The sequence below is a fragment of the Heteronotia binoei genome, chromosome 16 (assembly GCF_032191835.1).
Source record: "Heteronotia binoei isolate CCM8104 ecotype False Entrance Well chromosome 16, APGP_CSIRO_Hbin_v1, whole genome shotgun sequence".
Taxonomy (NCBI): Eukaryota; Metazoa; Chordata; class Lepidosauria; order Squamata; family Gekkonidae; genus Heteronotia; species Heteronotia binoei.
In genome coordinates, this window is record NC_083238.1 from 7,018,460 (window position 1) to 7,045,623 (window position 27,164).

General features: G+C 46.3%; 1 protein-coding gene across 1 annotated transcript in view; it reads right to left on the reverse strand.

Annotated features, from left to right (window-relative positions):
* LRP1B (LDL receptor related protein 1B) overlaps positions 1-27,164 on the reverse strand; it is a 1,229,602-nt gene that overhangs the window by 700,793 nt on the left and 501,645 nt on the right. The window contains exon 7 of the mRNA XM_060257450.1: positions 15,634-15,796. Within this exon, the coding sequence (XP_060113433.1) occupies positions 15,634-15,796 (163 nt within the window). The remainder of the gene's footprint in view (positions 1-15,633; positions 15,797-27,164) is intronic.

The following is a 27,164-nucleotide window of genomic DNA, read 5'->3' on the forward strand; positions in this document are numbered from 1 at the left end:
CTGAGATAGAGGCACCAAATTTGTATCATAGCATCCAGTGCCTCTTCCCAAAATACCATCCAAGTTTCAAAATGATTGGACCAGGGGGTCCAATTCTACGACCCCAAAAGAGGGTGCCCCTATCTTTCATTATTTCCTAAGGAGGGAAGGCATTTAAAAGGTATGCAGTTCCTTTAAATATGATGGCAAGAACTTCCTTTGGAGTTCAAATATGCTTATCATGCCCTTGCTGCTGGCTCCACCCCAATGTCTCCTGGCTCCACCCCCAAAATCCCCAGATATTTCTTGAATTGGACTTGGCAACCCTATTGACACACCTTACAAACAGAAATAAACTACATTTGTGACCTAATGTGGAACTAAATCCAAACGGGCCCCAAACATCAGGCTTCATTTTTGTTTCTATTTATAATGTTATTTCATACTGACCTTGTCAGAGTATAACAGCCACCTTCCACATCTAAATGTTGTCATTTTTATTGTCAAGATCTCCCTCCTCATTCTAATCTAACAGTTTCACTCTGGCCTCCATCTAAACACCATATTGTACTCCCCACAAGTTTAACTGCTCTCCCCAAATTCTCTTATTGTTGTATATGTGTATGTATACATACATACATACATACCTCGGTGGGGTAGGGCGGGATATAAATCGAATAAAATAAATAAATAATAAACATACACACACACACATATATACACACACACACACACACACGTGTGTGTGTGTGTATATATATCATTACCACTACACTACTCATTTTAAAGATTTTGTTTGTTTTAGCCTCTCAGACATTGCATCATTCAAAACAATTAGTAAAATCCATCATTTCACCCCATTCAGATCTGGAGAAAATTATATTATATGTAAAATAACTCTAAGACTTACTAAAGCTAAGCATGGAAAAGCCAAATTTCACCCTGACCCGGATAGCCCAGGCAAGTCTGATCTTGCAGATCTTGGAAGCTAAGTAGGGCCAACCCTGGCGAGTGCTTAGATGGGAGGCCTCCAAGGTCTACCAAGGTCAGGAAGTAGGGGCTGCGATCACACACACTTAGGGTTTCCAAGTCCAATTCAAGAAATATCTGGGGACTTTGGGGGTGGAGCCAGGAGACTTTGGGGGTGGAGCCAGGAGCAAGGCTGTGACAAGCATAAATGAACTCCAAGAGAGTTCTGGCCATCACATTTAAAGGGACTGCACACCTTTTAAATTCCTTCCTTCCATAGGAAATAATGAAGGATAGGGGCACCTTCTTTTGGGGCTCATAGAATTGGACCCCCTGGTCCAATCCTTTTGAAACTTGGGAGGTATTTTGGATAGAGGCACTATATGCTATACAGAAAATTTGGCACCTCTACCTCAAAAAACAGCCCCCCCAGAGCCCCTGACACTCGCGGATCAATTCCCCATCATTCCCTATGGGAATCGTTCCTGGAGGTGCATAATGGCTGTGGGGGTGGAGCTTCCCCCGCTGGCCAGCTGGCTGGGGGAGGGGGGAAGCCTGTAAAACCAGGGGATCCCCCGCTGGGACCTGGGGATTGGGAAGCCCACACACACTAAATAATGCACTTCCAGGCATGCACCTCCACATACATACGCCCCCACCAAAAAAAAAGACAGATTTCCACCTTGAGAATGCTGTCGGCTCTTGGGGGTTTCGACTCGCTAATCCCCCCCTTGTCCCTTTAACCAACTTAACAGCTATCAAAATCCCATACTCCCAGAATATAGTTCTTGTGAAGTAGAATTTGGATCCCCACCCCTGTTTTTTTTTAGTTATTTTACAGTTATACTTAGGGAATTTTTAGTTATTTTACAGTTATACTTAGGGAATTACCAGTACACTGTGTCAGTACACTGTAAGACGACCCTCTTCCGGCTAGCTTACACCTAGCCGGGATGGAACTTGACGTAACTGGCCTGCCATCTGTTTATATAAAATGATATGTTATTGGTTTTAAGCTGCATTGTTTTTATGAATTGAAATGTATTGGTTTTAATGTTTAAATGTGAAGTATTTAATTGTTTATATTTAAATTGTTAAATTGTTATTGTTGGAAGCCGCCCTGAGCCACTCCTGGGAAGGGCGGGATACAAATCCCGAATAAATAAATAAATAAATCCAGTAGTAAACATGAAGGACAGCTGAACAAGTTGGAAATCCTACATCATCCCCCAAATTTTGTTCTTTCCATATTGTCCAAATTTACAAGGGCTTTAACTAGTGTTTGGTTGTCCTTAATGTTGTATTCTTACTGGATCATATTCATTTATATGTAGATCATTCATTTATAACTAGACCATTTATAACTTCGTGGGGTTTTTTTTTTTTTGCTTATTTACAAAACTATATTTTTCTATATATGCCAGAAGCCTTCTAAGTATGTAGCAGTTCCTAACTTTTCTGTACTATGTGAGCTACTTTTGTGATTGGCTCAGGGGCCAGGCTCTTGGCTGAAATATATATTATCACCGAAGGCAAAGACATGACTGGCACTGATCAAAACAGATGTGCCATAATTATTTGGTTCTTCTGGCAGAGATAGAACCTGAGATACTAGCTTGACATGGGAAGTGACATACTTGTACCATACACAATGTGATGTTGACTGTGGCAGCACTGTCGCACCGACAGCCCATCTGTTTCCATGCACAATCCAGTGCTAGTTCTTTCATTTAAATCCTGGGAAATACCAGAACAAAGAGTACAGTGAAGGTAAATAGAAATATACTAAACTTATGTAAATAAGATCTACTATTGAAGCTACTGGGAGATTGGCATAGGTATGGGACATCATCTGAGATAGCTATGCTTCAACCACTCACAAATCAGTTATCACTGACTCTGCACTTGCTTCTAATGCAGGCAGTTAGAAATTGGTAGATACAGCCAGAGATGGGGAGTGAGTTCTCACATTTTCCATGGGAAATTTTCTGTTTCTAAAGATTCTTGTGAGTGGGACACATTTTAACTTTAGTTTTTAATCATGTAGAGCTGATTTATCATAATTTATTCATTTACCTGGAGTACATACTCACATACAAACACACACACAGTGTCAGGCCTCAGATTCAGCAGGAGCTCACAGGAGCACAGCTCCTGAACCTTTCTGATGGTTTCCCTCTTCCTCGTCACCTACCTTGTCCATTTAATAGTAGGTGCAGCTGCATAACAATCCATGGATTAGGAGAGTAGGCAGCCAGCCGGCCACCAGGGACTTTGCAACATCCCCAGCAGCCCTCATTAACCCCTGCAGAAGCCCGCTCCACCCTTTCTCCACTTCTTATGTGATTTTGGGCAGCGGGTGGCTTGCTGGCTGTTTGACTGGAGGGAGACGGGCGGCCCAGAAGAGCACCAGGCAAGCTTGGGCTGGCTGGATTTCTAGCCAGCCCAAGCAGGCCTCACTTGCCTGGGGCTCTCCTTTCTTGAATCATTTTGCTTTTGACTGGGGGGCGTGGCATATGCTAATGAGTTCTGCTAATGAGCTCTGGCACCTATTTTTCTACAATATGACCCCTGCACACAGTGGTTTTATTCTCCTCCCCTTTAAAACTCTATATCAGGGGTGGCCAATGGTAGCTCTCCCGATGTTTTTTGCCTATAACTCCCATCACTCCCAGCCAGCATGGCCAATGGCTGGGGCTGATGGGAGTTGTAGGCAAAAAACATCTGGAGAACTGCCATTGGCCACCCCTGCTATAGATCATATAGTTGCTCTCAGGAATTCAAGGGGGCTAATCACCTGAAAAAAAATCAGTTGCAACTTTGTAAGTGCCAAATATATTAATTAGCACTGGCATTCACTGATATTAATTTTTTGAAACAATGGTGGAAGAAATACAGTGACAACACTATATGAAATTAACAAGCAATACAAATGATGCCATTGGGAGCAACTGAAAAACTAAGGTACTCCAGTGACCTGTGTGGGAGGACAGTAAATGCTGTAAAATGGGTTTAACATGTAAACTATACTTGATTCATTTGTTTTTCTAATAACCTATTTCAGTATTTGTTGCTACTGGGGATAAAATTAAAACAGATACTTTTAAAAAGTCAAAATAAACACATTGAGTCCTACTGTACTATATTTATGATACTGAAACTATTTCCTGGAGAATTTCCCAATTCATTTCTTTTCTTTTTCTTTCCTTTTCTTTCTTTTTGGAAATCTGACTTCACTGGATACAGCACAAAGGCAATAAAGACATAACACAGAATACATCAGTATTTCCTACTATTTCTTCTTATCAACAAGATTCTCTCAACATAATCCTAGCAAGTCTCTTTATTTTTGAGTAAAACTTTACCTGGAAAAGGTCTATGTGATTTTTTCCATTATTAAAGTTTTTAAAAATAATTTATTAATTTTTTAAAATCATCTAAATCATGACTGTTCTACTGGTTCACAGTTCTTTTCTGCAGAACAGGAATATATTCAAACAGATAAAACATTTACTTATGAGAAGTGACAAATAGTAACAGAAATGTAAGAGTAATGATAATTTGTAAGATGGAAAAAATTGGTGATAGATCTAATTTGTACATTTTCCCAGAAAAAGAAGGGTCCCTAGTTGACAGAAAGAACACTTAAAAATCTCATTCAGAAGCAATATATTATTGTAAAGCACAGATTTTGGTCACCATATGATCCTGATTGTTAATTTATTTTCTATCAGGGCACCAGGAGGAGGGGAGTGGGGTTGGCATTTATCCCGGTATATGCTTGCTGAAAATCTGAAGAAAAAAGTTCTCATAATAGATTGCTGCCATTTCATTTTCCCCTTGGTAAATGGTGCATAACACAGATCTCTACATTACACTTTTCTGTCTATTCTTCTTTACTTGACATAATTGGAATAGAAGATAAATTAGGATGCTGCATAAAGCTTAAGTGGTTAAGTAATTGTTCCCAATTTATTTTTCTGTTAACCATTCTTTTGTAACTTTTGAAGAAGAAATCACTTTTTGATTTTTTTTTCTAGAAGCACTATTAGATTACCTTTCTTATATATGAATGTAGGGCAAAAAAAATTACTTAAGGGATTACTTTCATCAGATTACCCTCTCCCCAAATCTAATAAATATTTGATTGCAGTGTGCAAATCCAAATTATTTCATATATTTAGCTCATCAAAACTGAGATGGGTTTCACAGTTTATATTTCTTAGGCTTGGATAAGGACCAGAAAACATTAAGGTTTCCAAGAGTTTTCTTTATGTGTTACAGTTACTCATGGATATTAACCCAGTGGTTAGTTACTCTTTGGCTCACAGACAACCAAGTTCACAATTACCATCAACCAAAGCAACCACATGACTACAATATGCACTGTGCACCACCTCCTATCTTTCTCTTCTGCCTTCATCAGGGCTGGGTGACTTAGATTACAGGCTGTGAATATGCTAACAGTGTCATTCTAAACATCTTTACTCATACATAAATCCTGCTTTGTTCAAAGGGCTCTTAAACTACCCATCTCTTCTCTGTGGAGCTGGGGTTCCCAATGTAGCACCCATGGGCACCACAGCACCTGCCAACACATTTCTTGGTGCCCATCAAATGTTTTAGAAAGTGAGTAAAGCTTGGTGGGACTTCTGCCCAACCAGACTTCAGAATGAATACCTGATTGATTGTGCAGATTAAATCAAACAAGCATACATTAGTTTGGCAACAGCTGACATAGTACAAATTCTTCACGTTGTGACCAAAGTGTGTATGTATGTGTGTTTGTATCAGGGTATGGGGGGAGGGGGTTGGCATTTATCCCAGTATATGCTTGCTGAAGATCTGAAAATGAAATATCTTCATTTTAAAAGACTGGATTTTTTCATTTAAAAAGACTGGATTTCTAAATGAAATATCTTCATTTAAAATGACTGGATTTCTGCCAGGAATGTTGAACAAATACTACTAGAGTCAGGGCTTTTTTTGTAGCAGGAACTCCTTTGCATATTAGGCCACACACCCCTGATGTAGCCAATCCTCCACGAGCTTACAATAGGCTTACAATACTAAGAGCCTGTAAGCTCTTGGAGGATTGACTACATCAGGGGTGTGTGGCCTAATATGCAAAGGAGTTCCTGCTAAGTAACTCTGAATAACTTAAGAAACTCTCATTTGTCTGAAATATAAGAACTAAACTCTGTGCTTATACTGAACTTCCACAGAAATTTTCAACCCCTGATTTTCTTGACCTTTCCCCTCTATAATAAATAAAATATTTTATTTTTGAATTTCAAAATGCCTTGAGTGCCATTTAAATTGTTTGAGCTAAAAAGGCTCCTGATCCTTTCCTTAGGTTCCACAGCCAAAATACTATACTGTGACAGGGTGGTGAAGCCAGAGTTTCTCAGCAAAAAAGAAAACACATTACTTGGGTGGCTCAGTTAATAAAGGGAAAGAAAAATGGAGGTGAAATCTTGCCTCTGAGGAAGAAAAGTGGATGGGGGCATCATAGTCGCCAACTCCAGGTTGAAAAATTCCTAAAGATTGGGGGGGGGGGGGGCAGTAGAGCCTGGGAAAGTGAGGTTTGGGAGAGGGGCATAATATCAGAGATATTACCTTCCATAATATCACCTTCCAAAGTAGCCATTTCCTCCAGGGGAACTAATATCTGTTGTCTGGAAATCAGTTGTAATTCTAAGACATCCCCAGACCCTACTTGTAGGTTGGCAGGCATAGTTCTGCACAGACTTGCTCCCTGGCATTTTATTGTTGGGTCTGCCTCCTATGATAGCCAATGACACAATGACTGTAATAGAAGAACTGTTTAATAATAACTCTAAGGCAAATATACATTTTTATAGCATTGCTTTCTAATGAGCACTGCAAATATTTTTAAATGTGCTTTACAATGACTGTATAAAGATGATGAGCTTGGACACTTTAAGGCCTGAAGATATCTTGTAAGAGTGCATACATAATACCTTATGGGAACATCCAATTTAACAAGCTAAATATAAAAGTGTAACTATTTGTAATTCTATATACAAGGCTGATAAATGCAGACAACTTTAATAAAGTGTTATGCATACATTTATATACCCCATTTATTTCATGCTCCACTTGCAATGCACTCTTACGAAGGATTTTTTTATTAAAAATCTAATAAAGAAATAAATAAAGCCACTATTCATTATGACACAGGTAAGGGCCCAATAATTCAATACACCCAAATAGAAATTTTACCCTGATATTTAGATAATAAAAAGGTAAATTAAAAAAAAAAAACCCTGAAAACTGAAATGTAAGTAGCAATTAAAGAAGTAACATTGCACAATTTTGAGATTTGTACTGATATTCCAATCATAACAGCTTGGATTCTTAGATCTGGGAAATCACGGCATAGAATCCATCGCATGCACCCCAGATAATCAGGTCCTGAAAGATTAGGAAACCTGAGGAAGGAGGAGGGATGGTGTGCAGATTCGAAAAGGAAAAGCATGCAAGTCATCTTTCCACTCAAAGAAAATGAGTAGTTCCAATGCAATAGCAGTTAAAAGACAACTGTAGTTGTCTCTCATGGACATTCTGAGGGATTTTTGTTTCTTCGGCTTCAAACAGCAGACCCTTGTGTCTTACAACAAACTGTTTTATTTATTTATCTGATTATTCTTCTCCTATAGGTGTACTATTCATAGTGTACAGTAGTGTTCTTGAACTGCCAAGTTTATAGCATGCACCGCCAACCATGGCTGACCACATTCACTGTAGTTGTCCCTTTTGTTTTGGTTTTGCTGCTAGATCCAAAGCCAGCCGCACCCAATAGGCAGATTGGAAACAGATTAATGGATTTCACAAATCAAACTATAGACCAAGGAGTGCATATCACTATAGTATTTTTTATCTTTATGTTCATACCTACATGTGACATACAAGCTGCATCTCATACCACAAAGCTATTAACTATTAAGTTCAACCATCACCCTATGTCAATGCCTTCCTTCATAACCCCCTGTCCCCGGTTTGTCCTGACAAAAATCCTGGGAGGTAGTTTTGCTACGTGCTTGGCCCATGGTCACTCAGAGAGTTTTGTAGACGAGTGCAGGTCTGAGCCTGCGCTAACTCAGTACTCTAACTACTAAAACCACTAAGAGAGCAATCCTGAGCTGTGCCACCACTGAGGCAGCAGCTGTTGGCACAGCTGTGGCACTGCCAGTTGCCTCCCTAAAAGGATAGTCACATGGTTGCTGAATGGGGGGGGGTGGAACATGGCTCAACAGTGTTGCTGTCAGCTGCCGCCATGGGATCCATGGGGATTCTGCCTCAGTGTTTTGTGCTAGCACTATTGTGATTTGGGGCAGCATAACAGACAGGGCAGGCAGGACCAATGGAAGCCAAGAATCAAGGAAGCAGAGCCAAGTGTCCATTCCTGGCAAGGGGTGCAGAGAGGCGGGTCAGAGGAGCCCTTCTGCACCCCTTGCCAGGACCCCCCCCCTTAAAGAGACGGCTCCCATAATGAGCTCCAGTCATCTTTCAGTGGGGAGGGGGGCATCACCAGCCAACCTTGCTGGTGGCACACAGAGTGCAGAGAGGGTACCACAGGCTGATGATGGACAAGAATGTAGATGTCTGGGTGTCCCCTGCTCATTGCCATCCATGATAGCCAGATACCTGTCCATACCATCAAGGGCATTCAACCTATGTGCAACCTCCTCTGGAGGCTCAGCAGGTGAGGAGCAGGGAGTGCTGGTGGTGCTTGGGGTCCCAAAGAGACTTGGAGAGGTCCATCAGGAGCCTCTAGATGCACTTCTGACACTCACAGCCATCCCTTGCAAAGGTAAAGAGGCCCTCCAGGTGCCCAGTAGCTGCCATTACGGATCCTGCAAGCCCCTCCATCAATTGCTGGCCCTTGTCAAAGATTCCCACCACTTGCAATGGCTCTCCAGTGGCTCCTGCTTGATTACCACCCAAAGGGGGGAAAGGGTGGGCTATATGGGCTGTGCCAGATGCAGGCACCATGCCCAGGGACCTGCTGTTAGCAGCCATGGTTGTCCAGTAGACACTGCTATGTGCCATCTGAGCCCCTGATTTGCACAGACTAAAATCCCCAAGGCAGCTGGGATACGGATGAGCCAAGCAGGCCTCCATAGGGGACTGTATTCTGACCATCTCTATTCAGCTGCATGGACTGCAGCTGATAAATGTATCTAGAAATGCACTCTGTCAGCAGTGACAAGCCATTCTGTACCCATGAGGGAAGGGTTTGGTCATCAGCAAGGAGCACTTGGCACTCTGGTTGGAGGATATTGCCACCCACCAGTGCATTTTGCGCACAGGGAGCGTTGTCAATAGGTGGGACACACAGCCTGGTGTGGTGGCACCACCTTCACCCCCTTCCTGACAACTGCCTCAAGCAGCCCCCACCCCACTGAACTGCCTGGTGTGCGCCTCCCCCCCAGCTGTCATGTTCGGGAGCAACAGATGATATCAAGTGCAGTTTGATGGCAGTGTTGTTGCCCAAGGGGGAAAGGAAGGGAGTTGGAGAAGGGTTCCTTGTTTACCTGTTCATGTGTGGATGACCCTTGGGATTCCAGCAGATGAGCTGTAGTACCTCTGGGGCTTGAAATTTGGAAGAGGTCAGCCATGGACATTGCTCTCCCAGTGTTCTCTTCTCCCGAGTGCTCACCCAGTGGTTCTGTCTATGTTTTGCCTGCCATTTAAGTGCACGTGCACTAACTCTAATTCTGTATGGCAGGGAGCTGTCAGGCAGCATCCCATGCTATGAGCCCTACCTCTGAAATTTTGGAGCAATCTTCTGGAACCATTTATTTATTTATTTATTTTATGACTTCTATCCCGCCCTTCCCAACAAGTGGCTCAGGGCGGCTTACAACACAGGAATCTAACATAAATAGGCGTTAAACATAGAGCATTTAAATTTAAACATTAAACCATTTAAAACATTTAAAGCATTGGGGGCAGCAGACATCCAGACATTTATAGGGTGGGGTGGGCCACCATTGGGACTTAGGGAGGGGCAGGGACTGTGTGGAGGGTGTGCTGATTGCGTGCACACTTGGTTGGTATCCTGAGCTCCTTGAGTTCCCAAAGGCATAGCCACAGTTGAATTCAGGGGAGTGAAATGAGAGTTACCATGGCTGTCAGTGGGCTGCAGCATCATATTTGTGCCTGTTCTGTGGGGCATTCACATGCTGAAAGTGCTTAGGAATCTGACTGGTTGGTGTCATGCCCCCTGGTGCACCTACATTTCTTGCAATGCAAGGGTTCAAGCCATCACTCCACTGCATGTGGTTGTGGTGCAGCTGTACGATACAAGTGCACCACACAGTTCCACTCTTGCCCTCAAAGTCAAAGTTTGACTTCACTCTTGCCCTCTGCTGGCATAAATGCCCCTTACACTGACATATACCCAAGTCATACCAGTGTAGGGTCAGCTCCCTATTAGGATATTTATGCCGCCTCAGGATTGCTCTGTAAGTGGGGTTGCCAAGTCCAATTCAAGAAATATCTGGGGACTTTGGGGGTGGAGCCAGGAGACTTTGGGGATGGAGCCAAGATCAAGGCTGTGACAAGCATAATTGAACTCCAAAGGGAGTTCTAGCCATCACATTTAAAGGTACAGCACACTTTTTCAATGCCTTCCTTCCATAGAAAATAATGGATAGGGGCAACTTCTTTTGGGGCTCATAGAATTGGACCCCCTGGTCCAATCTTTTTGAAACTTGGTGGGTATTTTGGGGAGAGGCACTAGATGCTATACTGAAAATTTGCCTCCACCCCAAAAACAGCCCCCCCCCCAGAGCCCCAGATACCCGTGGATCAATTCTCCATGATTTTCTATGGAATAAATCTCCATAGGGAATAACAGAGTTCCCAGCAGACATTTCCCTCCCCTCCCCCCGCTTTCTGACAACCCTGAAGCGGGGGGAGGGCCTCCAAACCGGGGGATCCCCTGCCCCCACCTGGGGGTTGGCAACCCTATGTGTAAGACTTTAGAAAATCACCTCAGCTTCAAGAGCACTTTACCATGTGGTATGGGGGAACTAACACATATGCCCAAATAGAAAATTGGGGCAGCTTTCATGTAAAAAGCAAAGTTTTCTTTGACTGAGCTCTGAATCCTACCCCCATAGCCCCCAAAATAAGGTGCTTCTTTTTTAAAAAGGATGTTTTCCATAAAATAGAAATTACATACGAAATCCGGTTTGTTCTATTCTAGAGGAGCAGATATTATTCCAAAAGTCTTTGAGAGAACAAAGCATCCATCTTTAGACCAGGAATCTCAGCAACTGAAACCCAAAGGCGCTGTGTAAGAAGTGGAAAAGGATGTATGGCCATTTTTTTTGGGGGGGGGGCACTTACTCCTTTGTTAAAAGAATTACTAAACCAATCAGTTTAAATACACATTCTTTGACTAATTTATCTGGAAACATCATTCCAGTCAGATCAAGTCAAGTTTACCATCTGTTGAGAGCACAAATGCAGCTTTTATTCATGAATTATATTATAAGACTTTGTTTGCAAAGTTTACATGCAAGCTGTTCTTGTCAAAGTTAAACTCATTGTGATGATTCATCTTAATATTCAATCAGGCATTAAGTAAAGAGTGACAAAAGTCCACATATGGATGACAAGCTGTTTCTGCAGTAAATATTTTCCTATTTATTGAGCAAAGGCTTATGGCTTTGAGAGATGTGTTCTACCAACCACTACTGACTTCTATGTCTACAATATGCAACAATGAAATAGCCAGTAGAGGGTGTACATTTTTGTGGGTGTGTGTTTTCAGGTTCAGGTATATTGAACCCCTAATATATTGGTATTTCCCAATATTTCTGAATCCCAATATTAGAATTTGGGAAATAATCGGGAATCCAAATTTATTTGACTCCATTATAGTCTATGGGGACCATTTCCCATAGGCTATAATAGAGAATCAATCTGGGGGTTTCTGGGGCTCAAAGGGTTTTTTTTTTTTTTTGAGGCAGAGGCATCAAATCTGCAGCATACCTGCTAGTGACCCTCCTCAACCCCCCAAGTTTTAAAAAGATTGGACGAGGGGTCCTATTCTATGGGCCGCCAAAGAAGGAGCTCCCGTCCTCAGTGGTTTCCAATGAAAGGGGAAAGCCATGTAAAGGGGTGTGGTCCCTTCAAATTCCTGAGTTCAGTCAACCATTTGTGCTGCCACTGCTGTCACAAAATAACTTGGCTCCTCCAAGCTGTGCTAGAGTAAAAGACAAATAATTTCAGCCTTTATTCAGGTCTCCCTAGGAAGCCAAATCAGATTAGAGAATCTGGTTTGGCTTAAGAAATACCCAAATAATACCGATAAGACATTATTCAGGTTTTTATTTGGCTTGGTATATACCAAATGCACACCCCTAATAGCCACACCCAGACTACTACACGCACTACCTGCAACATGGACCTGCCTTGATTTGATTTTTGTTACATTGGTTACTCACTTATTTATCGGGAAGATCAAATGAAGAAATAGAATTTCCCGGTATATATTATCTTCCATTTTCAAATTTGTTTGTGGAATAAATGAGATATGTTGACTGATTATGAAAACACTGATACACAATCTTTAAAACTGACTCTCCTCTGTGGAGTTTTACATCTTAATGCATATATCAATTCACCCCGATTCTTAATGCTCCCATAAACAAGAGATAGTGGTTGTCAACAATATTATCTATAGCAGATAAAAGCTGAACAGAAATTCAATGTGCAAGACAGGATAGCAAGTTACTTTCTTCTGATTCCCCTTTCACAGAAGCAAATAGAACCTTACTAATGGGGGACTGTGAGACTTGCAGGGGACTTCCATCTCCCCCCAACACTTTCTCACCTGACTGGGGCAGTCCTTGGGCTATCCAGCAGCCACTGTAAAGCCTGGCATGGTCCCTGGGCTGCTTTGTTGCTGCCAGATCTCCTGGGCTTTGTGGCAGCCATAACCAGGTCTAGCATGGCTTCCAGGCTCTCCAGTAGCTACTGCCCAGCCTGCCATAACTCTGGGCTGCTTTGTAACTGCTGCAGCCCCAGGCTCTCCAGCTGCCCCTCAGGCCTGATGCAACCCTTGTGCTCTCAAGCAGCTACCACCAGGTACAGCACAGGTCCTGGGCTGCTTTGTCACTGCTGCAGCCCCTGAGGTATCCAGCAGTTGCCACCTGGTGTGACCCCCAAGCTCTCCAACATCTGCTGCCTAGCAAGGCCCCTGGCTGTATTGCCAGTGCCACAGCTGTCAGTGGACCTGCAACAGATCACAAGCTCCAATACACTAATTTTAAAAAAAACCCTTTTTTTTTTTTCAGGGGGATTTAACCCTCTCCCTGTGTTTTTAAAAAACATTTCAGATTTTTCTGCAAACCTGAGGAGTTTGCTTAAAAATCTGTTTAGCCTCCATGGATTTAGTAATCTGCAGATGGAAGCCATTGGGGACAATTAGAATATAAGGTATTCCACTGCAGAGATGGATTACAAATGAAGCAAGTCATAGGAGTTCATCAGAATAACATTTGTATCATTAGTCTTATGTTGTAGGTTCTCACAGAAACACTGTGGACTGTGAGTGACAGAGGGGAACAAAGATGCCCAACTCGCATAGCTGCCTATTTACTTATTATTTGCATCCAATCATTCATCCAAGGTGATTAGAGCAGCAAATGTGAGGCTGTTTTATCTTCACAACAACCCTGTGAAGTAGATGAACTTGAGATGCAGTGACTGGTAAAAAAAAGTCACCCAACAGGCATCATGATTAAGGTAAACCACAACATGACGATGCTTTAGAATACAACCAACCAGCATTCTAGGGCTGGTACTAATCTTATTCATTCTCTTCCTCAGTTACAAAAGTCAGTGGAATTCTGATACATCAACATTAATATGTTGGTTGAGGTCCAAAGAGGTACACTGGACATGGCAAGGATTGTTATGTGCCCCGCGGAATGGCTTTTTTTTTGGGGGGGGGGGATGGTGGTGGTGGTTAAATTTTATTTTATTTTCATTGACTTATATCCTGCCCTCTCTCACAAACAGGCACAGGGCAGGTCACAAAATTCCAGTTGGCAGCATAATAACAAAAAAAAACACATCAGGAGTAAATGGGGAAAAAAGATTAAACAAATTAGCATTAAAGTAAAATTTAAAATCAAGTTTCAGTCAATTAAATAGATAGTAGTCAGTCTTGTCACATCACCCCCAGTGTTTAATGTGGCATGGAAAGGGATACGGCTGTTCAGAAACATAAGCCTCCTTCCATAGTCACAGATCCAGAGGAGTTAGCTGTGTTAGTCTGTTGCTACAAAATAGTAGAGTCCAGTAGTACCAGGCCTCAGATTCAGTAGGAGTTCACAGGAGCATAGCTCTGACAGTTTCCTCTCCTTTTCATCAGTTTTTGACAGTTCCCCCTCCTCCTCTCCACCTACCGTGTCCCTTGAATAGTAGGTGCAGCTGCATAACAATTCCTGGATCAGTATTAGGAGAGCGGTCAGCCAGCCAGTCACCAGGGGCTTTGCCACACCCCCAGCAGCTCTCATTAACCCTTAGAGGAGGCCACACCACCTTTTCTCCACTTCTTATGTGATTTTGGGCAGCAAGTGGCTTCCTGGTCTTTTGACTGGGGGGCAAGGTGGTCCAGGAGAACCACAAGCGAGTGAGGCCTGCTTGGGTTGGCTGGATCTCTAGCCAGCCAAGCAGGCCTCACTCGCATAAGGCTCTCCTTTCTTGCATCAGGATGCTTCTGGCTGGGGACTTCCGGGGTTGGAAAATGCCGAGCTGAACTGCTTCTCAGAAGGGGAGCAGGCTGGAACTTCTGTTCGGGGTAGTGGAAGGCAATCTAATGCCTACTGCCTACTTTTCTCAGACAGAGATCAGTCCAAGACATGCACAGGAAACTTTGAGGAGATTTACCTTGGCTAAAAGGGAGTCCCGGGGGTGGGGGGAGCTCCTTTGAAGGGTCTCCGGAGATGAGTTGCATTTTCATCATCTGCAGAAGTTTCCAGAGTCATTTATTTGACATAAGCTCAGCAGAATCCCAACCTTCTTTGATACTACTAAACTTCTAAAGCTACACAAGACCGGTGTTGATCTGGATAACTACAGAAAAGGTACTGATTGCTATCTTTCATTCCGGAACTAATTAAAGTCAAACAAAATAAAATCAGAAGGTGGGAAATCGAAATATTGAAAGCTTGGAAGGAGAAGGGGCAAAATTTGGACTTTGTAAATTTAAAGGACAATGCTAAAAAGTGGAAAGGAAATTATTGTTTGGTCTACTTGCGGTTTTTGAGAAAAAGCCCCATCGTCATAGAACTGTAGCTCTCACAGTCAGCACAGGAAATACGTCAAGTATCGTGAGATCTCTCTACCAGCGAAAACAGGATTTGGTGGCAAGTAAAGCAGGACGTATTTGTTGAAAAAGGGAAATCATTGAAGCAGCCAGACTACTCTAGGACTATAATATCACAGAAAAACATCGGTGGCCATTTACAAAAGATTTAAAGGTAAATTAAACACTTCAGTAGCACTCTTGCCAAGTGAGAAAATATCAAAAGTTAGAAAAGGCATCGTTTTATAGTAAACTAGTTTTTCTTTATCCTCGGCTTGCAGATACACATCATGCATCAAAGAACAGTTTTATACCACTAAAAGCCTTACCCTGAGCTTGGATCCACTGCTACTGACATGGGATTATGAAGGTCCAGGTCAATCAGAGTAACACACACCGTTCCATTGTAGTTGCACACAAAGATTGTGTCGCTTATACGATCCACAAAGTAAAAATTTCCCGTAAGCCAATCAACTGCCATTTGCTGTATATCTGTCATAAGGGAAACAATATTAAATCAGTTGTGCTACTTAAACATTAGTCATATGTTAAATCAGTGGAGAGACACTGTAGATATGGAAAAAAAAAATTCAAATTGTTAATGAATTCCATGAGAACAAGGAAGAATAGACAGTCTTTTTCTTTCAGTTATTTACTATGCAACATATATAAATTCAGAATGTATTACATTTGGTGTTTTTTTAGATATGCACCATAGCCCTGCAGCTGCGAGAAAATAGAATTACTGGTACCAATTGATTATGAGCAGGCCTCAGATTCAGTGGAGCTCACAGGAGCGCAGCTCCTGAACCCTTCTGAGAGTTCCTCCTCCTCCTTCTGAGAGTTCCACCTCCTTTTCCATTGAATAGGAGGTGCAGCTGCATAACAATCCCTGGATGAGCTCCACCACCTATTTTTTCTACAAAACGATCCCTGATTATAAGGTCACCTTCTTAAACACATGTTCTGAAACCCCGGGTATATGTTGTTATAACTTATTTATTTGCTTCATTTCTACCCCTCCTTTTTTCACAATGGAGATACAAAATGCTTTATAAAATTTTCTTTATTTTATCATCACAAGCTTCCATGGTATGCTGGGGATTCAAATCCAGGTTAATATAATTAATTAACGGGTCAATTCAAATACAAGTTACTAGTTTAACACCCTCTAACTACTACACTATGCTGGCACCTTGTTGAGGTTTTATAATTTTGATCTGAATAACTAGGCCTTGGATTCAGCAGGAGCTCACAGGAGAGCAGCTCCTGAACCTCTTTGAGAGTTCCCCCTCCTCCTCCCCACCTTGTCCACTGAATAGTAGGTGCAGCTGCATAACAATCCCTAGATGAGTTCCACAACCTATTTTTCTAGAATGCGACCCCTGAGAATAACTATGCATCCATCTAAACCCACAGGGGCCTAGAACACAGCTTTCTGGGCCACTTCAAAGAACCATATGGTGTAGTGTTTCTAAGCTTGTCAGTCCCCAGGTCCCAGTGGGGGATTCCTCAGTTTTGCAGAATCCTCCCCACCACCAGACAGCTGGCAGGAGAAGCCCCGCCCCAATAGTCACCATGTGCCTTTAAATCTCCACAGGCTTAGGAGAAGTTTTCAAAGAACTGCTTGTTTTTTAGAAGGTGTGTGTGCCTTTAAATATCATCAGGACAAAGCTGCAGGGGAGCAGAGTGAATGTGTGAGAGAGGAAGCCAGCATGTGACTCTTCCTGGTGAGTGTGTGAGAGAGGAATCCAGCACAGTCCCTCTGTTTCTTTGGCATTCATTTCAGAAGTCAATTGTATGGATAGTAAAGAGTTAACCAGAATCTGATAATTTGTATGAATAGTAAAAAGTTAACCAGAACCTAGACTGCTCTGTTCAGTAGTTTCATTTTCCTGTGTTAGTTTGAAGAAGTTGGTTGAAATACAGCAACTCCCTTGAGTAAATTGCCCCAGTGAGATTCCAAAAGTGTGGGGTTGCAAACTGTTCATTTTGGCTGCTTTGTGAGTGTATGCATGTGTTCATTTTCATTTAGTGGAACTGCAGCAGCTTGAGGAACCCTTTGGAGTCAGAAAAAAAGGAGGAGGGAATGAAGACTGTATTCAAGGGAACTGCACTGCTGTATATTTATTTATTTATTTATTTATTTTAGGGAATAGGAAAGTTTCCAGCCACCACCCCCAAAGTCTCCCAGCTCTACCCCCAAAGTCCTCAGGTATTTCCTGAGTTGAACCTGGCAACCTAAGGTGCTTCTAACTGGGTAAATAATTGTGTTTTTGGAGAACTGGGTCATGAACAGAGAGCTGATAGGACCATCTTTGATTTAAGGGCCACAGGAGCACTACTCTTAGAATCCTGAATTGGCCTTGTAGGGAAAATGCAACATACGAAGAACTTTCATGGGTTAAAAAGCACAGTGTTGTAAGTACAGCATGTGAGCATATGGTGCATGTACCCCGCTCCTCCCAACAATGAGAAATTCCTGGATTTGGTTTCTTTTGGATGAAAGAACGCTAAAGCTGATGAAATGCCACTTACTACGTGCATTCACATTACACCATATAATGTATTTTGCAACTGGGTTTTTACTGTGTAAGAATACCGAAAATCCACTTGCAAAATGCATTATTTAGTGTAATGTGAACACACCCATACTATTAGACTCCGATCTCTTTCGAGCTAGGTTCTTAACAAGCAGAATTCTTTCCTTTTGAGAGTGAGAACAATGACTTATGGTAGTTAAAATGTGTATATCTGCCTATCTAGCCATCTGTCCATCTAGGGTTGCCAATCCCCAGGTGGGGGCAGGGGATCCCCCGGTTTGGAGGCCCTCCCCCCGCTTCAGGGTTGTCAGAAAGCGGGGGGAGGGGAGGGAAATGTCTGCTGGGAACTCTATTATTCCCTAGGGAGATTTATTCCCATAGAAAATCATGGAGAATTGATCCGCAGGTATCTGGGGCTTTGGGGGGGGCCTGTTTTTTGGGGTAGAGGCACCAAATTTTCAGTATAGCATCTAGTGATTCTTTCCAAAATACCTCCAAAGTTTCAAAAAGATTGGACCAGGGGGTCCAATTCTATGAGCCCCCCCAAAAGGTGCCCCTATCTTTCATTATTTCCTATGGAAGGAAGGCATTGAAAAGGTGTGCCGTCCCTTTAAGTGTGATGGCCAGAACTCCCTTTGGAGTTCAATGATGCTTGTCACAGCCTTGATCTTGGCTCCACCCCTAATGTCTCCTGGCTCCACCCCCAAAGTCTCCTGGCTCCACCCCAAAGTCCCCAGATATTTCTTGAATTGGACTTGGCAACCCTATGTCCATCCATCTGGATAGCTGAAATATATAAGTATTTCAGGTTGCTGTACTTATCTGTGGGCCCTCTTTGTTCACCACAGGATGGTCTGGTGAGCCAGGTTGGGCATCATTCCTCCACAAGGCACACCAGCTTTTTCTCATGAGTCAACAGGGTTTTTTGTGGGCCTTTACAGCCCAGTTTACCAGCCAGCCAATTGGAAAGCTGGTGGTGCTGCTGGTGGGCAGGCTGACCACAGAAGATCAGTTCCCTCTCTGATCTGCCTCCTCAGCATATCAATTCCCCTGGTGCTCCAGGTTCCATTCAACCTTCAACTGACTTTTCCACACACACCCCTCAGCTCTAGGCCTGCACGTACTCTTCATGATTAATTGCATTTGGGGAGTGGTGGTGTCTGGTTTTATTTCTGTGCATCATGCTTTCTTATCACAATTTAGTTGGCAGTTTTTTTGGCATTGGGCTGGATCCATTTTGGGGAAGATTTGGGTAGCCTCTTAAAGGACCTTAGGGGAAGATGCACAGCTCAGGGGCATCTGGGCTCCCTTCAATCCCAAGTAGCAGAAGAACATGCAGTGACCTGCACCCAGGCGTCCTATCTGCTACTGCCACACCAGGGTTTTCTCCTCAGAAGGCAAGCTGAGGGGTGGAGTTTCCATTAGGTGGCAGGTGAATCACCTGATGCCTGGATCCACAGTCCCGTGCCAAGCCAAACCTGTATAACAGTAATCAATAAAGCCATACAGCTGTAATCAATAAAATTGTAATCACAAAATGTGCTGTCTCCACTGTACCAGCCCAGCTCTTGGCCATCCACTCACTACACAGGCTGCAATATTATATATATATATATTTTTAATCAGAGCCATAGACAGCCATCTTTGCTGACTGGGATTGCCACATTTTCATGTGGAATGTCAAATACAACACTTCAATATGAATCAAAATAATTTTTCTGAGCTCAAATGCCTGTGCATTTATGTGCTTATTATGAACTATTCATGTTAGAAACCTAAAAAATTTAATAAAAAGTTCTATTTAGCTTCTTGAAACTACTTACAATGAGCATGTTCCTTAATTAAATTAGATTTTTTATTCAATTATCATCCCCCCTCCTTTTAAGTATCTTTCAATACTAACATAGTTATAGTAGATAATGGGAGGTTGAATCCCACCCCTCGGATATAAACTGTTATGAACAAGGCTTTACTTGGGAGGACAAAACAGAATACATTGACATTGTCCTATTATAGACATTATATTGTATTGTTCACAGACACCATTTCTATTATAACCTTTCTTCTCCTGCTCCTCTACCTTTTAATTCAGAAGTTGTATTTTGACCTCTTTCTGCTGTTGCTGCAAGTGTTAGAAACACAGAGTTTTATTGTGAATATAACACAGAAAAGATTTTATCTGTGTCAGAGATTTTCTCTAGCAATGGCCAAGGCTGGATAGTTTAATAAAAGAAGTTATTACAATGATCTTAGATTACTTTTATCTTGTATCACTGAACAGAACTCACAATATGGAATGTTTTGCATAGGAAAGACAAGGAATACCATCAGGGCTGGCCTAGACAAGGCTAACTTCTGCCCCCCACCCCAGTCCTCCAGGCAAGAAAGTCGTGCCTGCTATAGGAAGCCTCCATGTCCCAGAGCATTTAAAAGGAAGGGGAAGTGTGGCATTTCTGAGACATTCCCATTGCCTAATGCTGAAAAACAACATTTATATACAGCCTTTGTTTCTGCATCCAGACACACGCACACACAAAAAAACCAAAACCCAGACAACACTTGAACATATGAAGCTGCCTTATACTGAATCAGACCTTTGGTCCATCAAAGTCAGTATTGTCTTCTCAGACTGGCAGCGGCTCTCCAGGGTCTCAAGCTGAGGTTTTTTACACCTATTTGCCTGGACCCTTTTTTGGAGATGCCAGGGATTGAACCTGGGACCTTCTGCTTCCCAAGCAGATGCTCTACCACTGAGCCACAGCCCCATTCATGGCTCTCCAGGGTCTCAAGCTGAGGTTTTTCACACCTATTTGCCTGGACCCTTTTTTGGAGATGCCAGGGATTGAACCTGGGACCTTCTGCTTCCCAAGCAGATGCTCTATCACTGAGCCACCGTCCTTCCCCACTTGGCTTGACTTCTTGTCAGAGGCAACCTTAGTGCTTTAAGGAGAGAGAAAGAGTGAATCTTCCAAACTAAAAAGAAAAAGAAAATCCACCTAAGACCTTTCACTACCACACAAATCAGCACACCAAGTTTTTTTTTTAAAAAAAGAAATCACTAGAAAAATTAAGCAGGTTAATTCCTACAAAAATTAAAGCAGGGAGAAGAAGGTTTCACAGTGATGACCTAGACTTGACAGTATAATACACAAACTACTTAGCAGGTATGCAGCCATCTTTCACTCCCCTAAAGCCAGCAGATTCAGAGAAAATGTCCTGTCATATATGCAAATTGCTAGCTGAAGTTTTTCATGGCATCCCATTATGCATCTATTAAAGGGACAGGACTTCTCCCCCAGCCGTTGTGAAATGTAACCCTCCCTATCTTTCCTCTTTTAACTCCAGGGGAAAAAAATGCATCTTATCCTGTTCGATTTATGGATGGATCCATCTTGCAACTGGGGCGGGAGCACAGGGGGCATTGTCATCTGCCCAGATCACTTAATTTCCAGCCCAAAGGGCATACTCAAAGTTCAAGCGGCTCTATTTGCAGTAAGGGAGTGAGGCTGGGGGAGAGAAAGAGAGAGGAGATCAGGATTTATCTGATGACACTTAACGAGCAATTTCCTTCCTTCCCCACACCTGGCGGGGAAAACACACACACATATGCACAGGGCAATAGGGATGCTTTGTGCAGTAGAGAGAGGGGCGACAGAAGGTAAGAGCGTGGCCTGTCCCTTTAAGATGCCTCCTGAGATACCCACAAACACCCTTCCTCAAGGGTTCAGTTCCAGACTTATAGACAGACACAACTGCCGTCTCGACATGTAAATGACATCATTCCTCTCTCTCTCTCTCCCCCCCCTCTATTTTGCTCCCCAGACTCTCTTGCTCATGGACCCATTTGTTTTAGACCACCGCAGTTTCCCCCTTCTCGGTGGGAGCTGCACTGGTTTGATGCTTATGCCCAGCTGGAAGGCAGAAAGGATGATTCTCCTACACAAGTGTGTAGAAAGGTGTAACGTACTCGAAGCGGAGACGAGAGTAGGGCAACATGGTTTATTAGGAGCATGTTGCAAGAGAGCGAACACGCGGGCCGGGTCCCGCTTATGTACAATCCCGGGTACAGCCTACTGGGTTGGTCGGGCCAATCCAGCCCCGTTGAACTTCCCGCCACAGCTGGAGATAGGCGGGGAACTGGCTCCCGGCGCTGGGGCTCCTGGGACTGCCCAGTTGCCCCCCCGTCGGGTCACATGACATTTCTTGATACACTACACCCCTCCCCCCCTGGTTAATGTACAAAGTCCTGTAAGTATGCGGGGGGCCGGCGCTCCCGAGTGGACCGTCTGGGGGGTCCCGGTGGCGGCGGCGCGGCCGCCGAGGATGGTGCCTCGGTGGGTCCTGGAGTGGACGGGGGCGGCCCGTCCGGTTCAGCGGATCCCTCGGGCTCGGTCGGTTCCGGTGCCTCCGGCGCCCGCATCACGGATGTTGGGATCGCGTCCTCTAGGCGGTCTCCGTGAGGCTCCTCGCTGGATATAGCCTCGTCCGTGTCTGTGGGGGCCTCCGGAAGGGTGCGGCGCCTCAACTGGTCAATGTGCCGCCGTAGTACCTGGCCCCCCTCCGTTGATATGTCGTAGTGGCGGGACCCGGTTACCCTCAGTACCCGCCCCGCCACCCAATCGGGGCCCCTTGCATAGTTTCGGGCGAAAACTGGGTCGCCCGCGAAGAAGCCCCGGGCGGCGTCACGGACTTCGGGGCTCCCGCGGGTGTCTGAAGCTCGGTTGGGATGCAGCCGGTCCAGCCGGGTTATGAGTTTGCGTCCCATGAGGAGCTCAGCCGGGCTGACTCCTGTGACCGGGTTAGGGGTGATCCGATTATCGAAGAGGAACGCGGCCAGCCTGTGGTCCCAGTCCCCCTGTACAATTCGGCCGAGGGCCTCCTTTGTTGTGCGGACCATCCGCTCCGCCTGGCCGTTGGTGGCCGGATGGAAGGGAGCCGACCTTATGTGCCTGATCAGATATCTTTGCAGGAACGCCTGGAAGTCGGCTGAGGTGAAGGCGGCCCCGTTATCAGAGACTATGGTGTCCGGGATGCCATGTGTGCATAGGACCCTGCGCAGAGCTCTGATCGCGGCTGTGGACGAGGTGGACCCTACGGGGATGACCTCCAGCCATTTGGTGTAGGAGTCCACCATTATGATGAAGGTTTGCCCCTGGAATGGGCCTGCAAAGTCGATATGGAGTCTCGACCATGGTTTCCGGGTGGACTCCCACCTAGTGACGGGGGCGCTGGGCGGCTCGGGCCGTGATTCCTGGCAGGTCTGGCACCCGCGGACCCAGCCCTCGATCTCCCCGTCCATTCCCGGCCACCAGACGTAGCTCCTGGCCAGAGCCTTCATTCGCATTATGCCGGGATGAGTCTCGTGTAGGGATTCTAGAACACGCCTTTGGAGCGGGGGTGGAATCACTACCCTACTGCCCCAAAGTATGCAGCCCTTGTGTGCGGCTAATTCCTCCCTCCTCGCCTTGTAAGGCTTGAATTCTTCCCCCATGTTTCCCTCTGGCCACCCCCTCACCACCCAGTCGAGCACCCGTGCCAGTGTCTTGTGTTTCTGGGTGGCCTTGGCCACCTCCGTTGCGTGGAGGGGCGGCTCCGGGAGGCTCTCTATCATCATGACCTGGTGTGCGGGTGCGGGGTCCGGACCCGTCTCCGGAAGCGGCAAACGGCTAAGCGCATCCGCGTGTCCCATAGCCTTGCCGGCCCTATGAACCTGTGTGTACGTGTATGAGTTGAGGAATTGGTTCCACCTCAACACGCGCTGTGAGAGTATTTGGGGGGTTTGTCGGTCTGGGGCCAGTAGACCTAAGAGGGGCTTGTGGTCCGTGGCAATGGTGAACCTTCTCCCATATAGATACTCATGGAACTTTCGGACCCCTGCCACGATTGCCAGGGCCTCTTTATCTATCTGCGCGTAGTTGCGCTCGGCTGAAGTGAGCGTGCGGGAGTAATATGCGACCGGTACCTCCCTCCCGTCCGGAAGCTGGTGCCCCAGGACTGCTCCCACCCCATACGGCAACGCATCGCAGGCCAGGATGACGGGGAGGGCCTCGTCAAAATGGTGGAGCACCGCATTGGACACCAGGACGTCCTTGACCGCCTGAAACGCCGCGGCCTGTCGTTTGCCCCAAACCCAAGGGGCTTTTTTGTCCAGCAGCCGGTGAAGGGGCTCCGCCAGGGCTGCCTTGTGGGGGAGGAAGGAGTGGTGAAGTTGAGCACCCCCAAGAAGCTTTGGAGCTCCGCTTTACAAGTGGGAGCCGGGGCTTGCACGATGGCTCGGGTCTTTTCTTCCGTGGGGTGGATTCCTGCTGCGTCAACGGCGAACCCCAGAAACTCCACCCGTGGAACCCCCAGCAAGCATTTCTCTCTCTTGACCTTGAGCCCCGCTGCCTGGAACCGGCGGAGCACCTCTCGAAGGCGGTTGCCGAATTCTTCGGGGTCCGGAGCGGCGACTAAAACGTCGTCGAAAAACGGCTGGACTCCTGGGATCCCTTTAAGGAGAGCGTCCATTAGGCTCTGGAAAATCCCCGGAGCGACGCTAACCCCAAACTGAAGCCTCTTTACCCGGAAAGCCCCCCTGTGGGTCACGATCGTTTGGGCCTCCGCCGTCTTATTGTCTACTGGGAGCTGCTGGTAGGCCTGGGCCAGGTCTAGCTTCCCAAATATCCTAGCCCCCGCTAGGGCGGCCAGGACATGGCTCACCACCGGCACTGGATAGGGGTTGTCCTGTAGTGCCTTGTTTATGGTGCATTTATAATCGGCACAGATCCGCACCTCCCCGTTTGGCTTGATGGGGGTAACGATGGGGGTTTCCCAGGTGGCGTAGTCCACCGGCTCGAGGACGCCTTGTGCCATGAGGTGGTCTAGCTCTGCCTCAATCTTAGGTTTCAAGGCGAACGGAACCCTCCTGGCCTTGAGCCGAATCGGTCTGACCGTGGGGTCTAGGGGCAGGGAGATGGGCGGCCCCCGGTAGCTCCCTAGGGACCCATCGAATACCTCGGGGAATTCCTTGCAAATCTCCCCGAACCCCCGGGGCGTTATGGTCTGGCCCACCCCCTCCACGCGGATTCCCAAGGGTTTGAACCAGGCCAGACCTAGCAGGGTGGCCAGCTGGCGCTTAACCACCAGGATGTCCAGCGGGCCGTGGAAGGACCCCCGCTCGACTTGTACCCGCGCCCACCCCGCAATTTGCACCGGGTTCTTCTGGAAGTCCCGGAGTATGAAGTCTGCCGGCCGAAGTTGCAGCCGCTGGCGGGGACACAGTTCTCTTAGGGTTTCTTCCGCAATGAGGGAAATGGAGGACCCTGAGTCCACCTCCATTTGGCAGGGGTTCCCCTCTATAAGGACCGCCACTTTGATTTTATCGGGGGAATCGTGGGGCAAGTTCAGTACCTGTAGGGACGTAGAGTCTACCGCGTGGGACTCCGCGGACTCGTGGTACGTGGTCGGCTTCCTGCGGTTGGGCTTGGCTCGGCAAGCCCTGGCAATGTGGCCGGTCTTTCCGCAGCTCCTGCAGTCCCAGGTCCGGTACTGGCAGTCTCTCCGCTCGTGGGGGCCGCCGCAGCTGGCGCACTTGGTGGCCGGGGCTCTCTCCGACGCTGGTGGTCGGTCGGTCGCTCGGGGGCGTTGGGTCGCTCTGTTGGGTGGCCCGGCTGGGCGGCGTAGCTGATGGGCTTCCTCCTCCTCGGGGCCGTCGTGGTCCAGCTCTCTGTGGTGGGCAGCTTCCATCTTGGCCCGGGGAAACGTTCGTGCGGTTCGTTCCCATGCCACCGCTTCGCTGAAGGCGGCCTGGAGAGTAAGCTCTTCTTTGGCGAAGAGCTTCTGCTGGAGCCTCTCGTCGCGGAGGCCCCACGTGAATCTGTCCGCCAGGGCTTCCTCCAGTTGGGGGAGGTTGCAGTTCCCGGCGAGTTTGCGGAGGGCCGCCAGGTAGTCCGCGGCGGACTCGCCCGCGATCTGGTCCCGTTTGTGGAACAGGAACCTGCGAGCCACCCGCGAAGGCTGTGGTGAGAAGTGTCCCGTGAGGAGTCGGATGATCTCGTCGTAGGATTTCTCTGCCAGACGGGCGGGTGCCGAGAGACCCTTGGCGATCTCGAACGTGGCAGGCCCGCAGACGCTCATGAGAACGTCCCTCTTTGCTCCGGCGTCAGTGATCTTGTTGGCCCGGAGGTAGAACTCGACCCGCTCCGCGTAGGACTCCCATCCCTCTGGATTGGTTGGGTCGAAGGGCTCGAGGTAGCCGGTGATTCCGCCTTGGTTGGCCATGATGGCGGCGGCAGTCGCTTGTTGCCCAGATCTCCGTCGTAGCCGCTGAGGCTAGTATCCCATCCTCGTCGCCAGTGTAACGTACTCGAAGCGGAGACGAGAGTAGGGCAACATGGTTTATTAGGAGCATGTTGCAAGAGAGCGAACACGCGGGCCGGGTCCCGCTTATGTACAATCCCGGGTACAGCCTACTGGGTTGGTCGGGCCAATCCAGCCCCGTTGAACTTCCCGCCACAGCTGGAGATAGGCGGGGAACTGGCTCCCGGCGCTGGGGCTCCTGGGACTGCCCAGTTGCCCCCCCCGTCGGGTCGCATGACATTTCTTGATACACTACAAAAGGCATCCATGGAAGGTGGGGAGAGGTCCTCTCTATAAGTAGCCAGGCCTCTTGCACAGCTGCAGAAGAACAGGAGAGAGCAGCAATAAACGCACTTGCGACCAGAGAGGAGGGGGGGAGGAGAAAAGGGCCTGGCTACTGCACACCTTTCTCCTTCACAGTGCAGCTCTCCTGGTGCTTTGAGCTCAGCTCTTTGAGCCACATGCAACAGTGCTTCCAATTGGCCATGCAGTGTTCTAAGGACTGTTCCCCTGTTACCCAACATTCGAAGGGGGGGAGGTCACCGAGGCAGCAGCAGTGACTGAAGTCGAACGAGCCCAGCCAGGGCAGCCGAGAAAGCTCATTTTTAATTTTTGTTAGCAATTAATCCATTTTTGCTCCAAGTCAAGCGGCCCAGCAGTAAGTCACATGGGGGGTGTCCAAATTGGCTGATTTGCCTAGTGGCATGGCCAGCTGTGAATACCATTCAAAAAAACATTTAAAGAATAGGTAGGCTTCCCAATCCCCAGGTCCCAGCGGGGGATCCTCCGTTTTTACAGGCTTCCCCCCTCCCCCAGCCAGCTGGCTGGCGGGGGAAGCCCCACCCCCACAGCCATTATGCACCTCCATGAACAATTCCCATAGGGAATGATGGGGAATTGATCTGCGGGTATTGGGGGCTCTGGGGGGGGCTGTTTTTTGAGGTAGAGGTGCCAAATTTTCAGTATAGCATCTAGCGCCT